The following is a 2,367-nucleotide window of genomic DNA, read 5'->3' on the forward strand; positions in this document are numbered from 1 at the left end:
GCTCCCTCCTCCGCCCTGGATACGGCCATGTCCTGGCCTTTTGTTTTATTTTGTTGTTTGGTTGCCCAGAAATTCAGGAGTTTTTTTTTTTGATATTTTCAATTTCTGTTTGTCATATTTTTTTTAACTTTAATTTTAAGATGAAAATAAAAGAAAAATCAAAAAGTTTTTTGTTAAAAAAATTTATTAATTATTTATTTATTGTTATATTTATGATTTTAATGTTACCTTTCAGCGAGTCTCCACATGGAATCTAAATATAATGTGTCCTCTAGATGAAACTGCTCTCATTCATAAAGAAAATTATTATTATTAATATAAAAAAGTGAAAAAAAAACTAAAAACTAAAAATAAAAATTAAGATCAACCAAGCGAAGTGCAATTTTTCTCTCAAACTCCATGAAGTCGACGGTGAGACTTCGTATTTCTGGTTTTTCTTTTCTTCCTTTTCTTTTCTACAGTTTTCTCGGGAAACAAAGGGAAGAAATATGATTGGAGAAGGGGAAAATTGGACACCATCACAGAACCCAAGTAAGATTCTGAACTTTTTTAAGCTCTAAATTCCATGAATGTACTATTTTTTCGAACTCGGAACAATCAACTCACGAATCTCGAGTGCGTTGACTCGGGGAACTCAGAGGAAATAGAGTCAAAAGCTCCGGCGGCTCCGACCCCCTCGGTGTACTCATCGGTGACGGGAGGAAGTAAAAACCCTTCTCTGCAATCGCCCTCTCCTCCTCCTCCGCCGGCGAATCTCCGCCGGAGCTCCCCGTTCTCCCGGAGAACATCGACTCCGACGAAAGCGGAGTCACCGGGCTAGGAGTCGGCGACACGACGCGCGGGGAGTGGGGAAACGGCGAGTTCCGGAGCGTGGTGAGGCCCAGCTTGATCTCGAGCTTCCTCATGGTGTGTCGCCGCTCCTGGAGCTTGAACGGCGAGCGGCGAGGCCCGGTGGAGGAGTCGACGGAGTTGGGTCGCGCAGATGCCCGGACGGGGAGGGTGACGGGAAGTTTCTCTGGAGAGTCGACGGCGGCGCCGGTGAGCTTTTGGACAAGGTCTCGGAAGGTGGTGGCGTCGGCTTGGACGAAGGTGGTGGAGGTGGGTGGTGGAGTGGGTGGCGAAGAGACTGTGTAGTGAAGGCGCCTTGTATCCATGTTCAGAGAGAGGGTTTGAGTCTTTGAGAGAGAAAGGAGCGACTGTGAATGAGAGGAGGTGCTTGTCATGGTGGAGTGAGAGGTATATATTATATTTTTCTTTTGGTGTTTGGGTACTCAGAAATTTTCGAGAAATTTAAAGTAAGTTTTATTAGGTTGGCCTGTGTTGCCGCTATTTTTCGCACAGCTTACCTGGCAAATGCCGAAATAAAATAATGAACCCACTCTAATAAAATTTAATTTTTCCATTATTAAATTTAAATCTATTTTTAATAATTTAAAATTAATAAATCATCTTAAAATTTTATTTATTTATTTTACTGTTTTATGCAAAGATTAAATAATTTAATAATAAATAATTTTTTTAATAATTTTAATTATATTTTATTTTTCATATCTATTTTTCACTATGAAGGAAAAGTACACTACACTATTCTCCTCAGAAACCTCTTTAAGTCTGAACTGGGTTATTGACTACCCAAAACTTGCTTTTTTTTAATAATACTTTGAGTACGACAATTTTTTCTTTCTTAAAAGAAAATATATAAAGCCTTTTGTTTTCTCTCTCCATTGACTAATTCAAATAATCTTATCTTAAAAGGCCTTGTAATTTCATCTTCCTAGATGATAACTTGATTTATCGTTGTTGGTGCATGATTAATAATGTCCTTTTCCGTTAGCTTCCTTTAAGTGAACGGTGAGGTACATGTAATAATTATTATTTTTTTTCTTTTGATAAATTTTAATAATATTATATTGAGATTTTTTTTTTCCTTAAAAACGAAGGTTTGAGGGTTTTTTTTTTTTTTTTTTTTCTCTTGATAAATTTTAATGATATCAAATCCACGGAGTTTATATATTCTCATAATTTTATTTTATAAAATATTTTTAAAAAGTAAAAATAATCAAAACAATCTAAAACTTATAATAATAAAGACTACTTTCAAGTTCTTCATCCCAAACGAGAAATTGTTGGAAAAAATGATTTTAATGCTTTTATGAAAGATAAAAAGGATAAAACATATTTGAAAGATTTTTTATAAGTAAATATATATATATTTATAATATATATATTATATATATATTACAACAAATTTTAAATATTTTAAATAATAATTTTGTTTTGTAAGATAATTAAAAACCGTTTTAAGATTTTTTTTTAAAAAAAGATTTTGTGCTATTTAAATTGAGATTCTTCTCGCGTTCTACTTCC

At 34.3% G+C, this 2,367-nt stretch overlaps 1 protein-coding gene across 1 annotated transcript; it reads right to left on the reverse strand.

Annotated features, from left to right (window-relative positions):
• Positions 1-290: 290 nt before the first annotated feature.
• On the reverse strand, positions 291-1,220 carry LOC117912289 (VQ motif-containing protein 11-like). Its single transcript, XM_034826823.1, has one exon. It carries the CDS (start codon positions 1,152-1,154, stop codon positions 603-605), a length of 552 nt encoding a protein of 183 aa, XP_034682714.1. The 5' UTR covers positions 1,155-1,220; the 3' UTR covers positions 291-602.
• Between the last annotated feature and the right edge of the window lie 1,147 nt (positions 1,221-2,367).

Source organism: Vitis riparia, chromosome 4 (assembly GCF_004353265.1).
Source record: "Vitis riparia cultivar Riparia Gloire de Montpellier isolate 1030 chromosome 4, EGFV_Vit.rip_1.0, whole genome shotgun sequence".
NCBI lineage: Eukaryota > Viridiplantae > Streptophyta > Magnoliopsida > Vitales > Vitaceae > Vitis > Vitis riparia.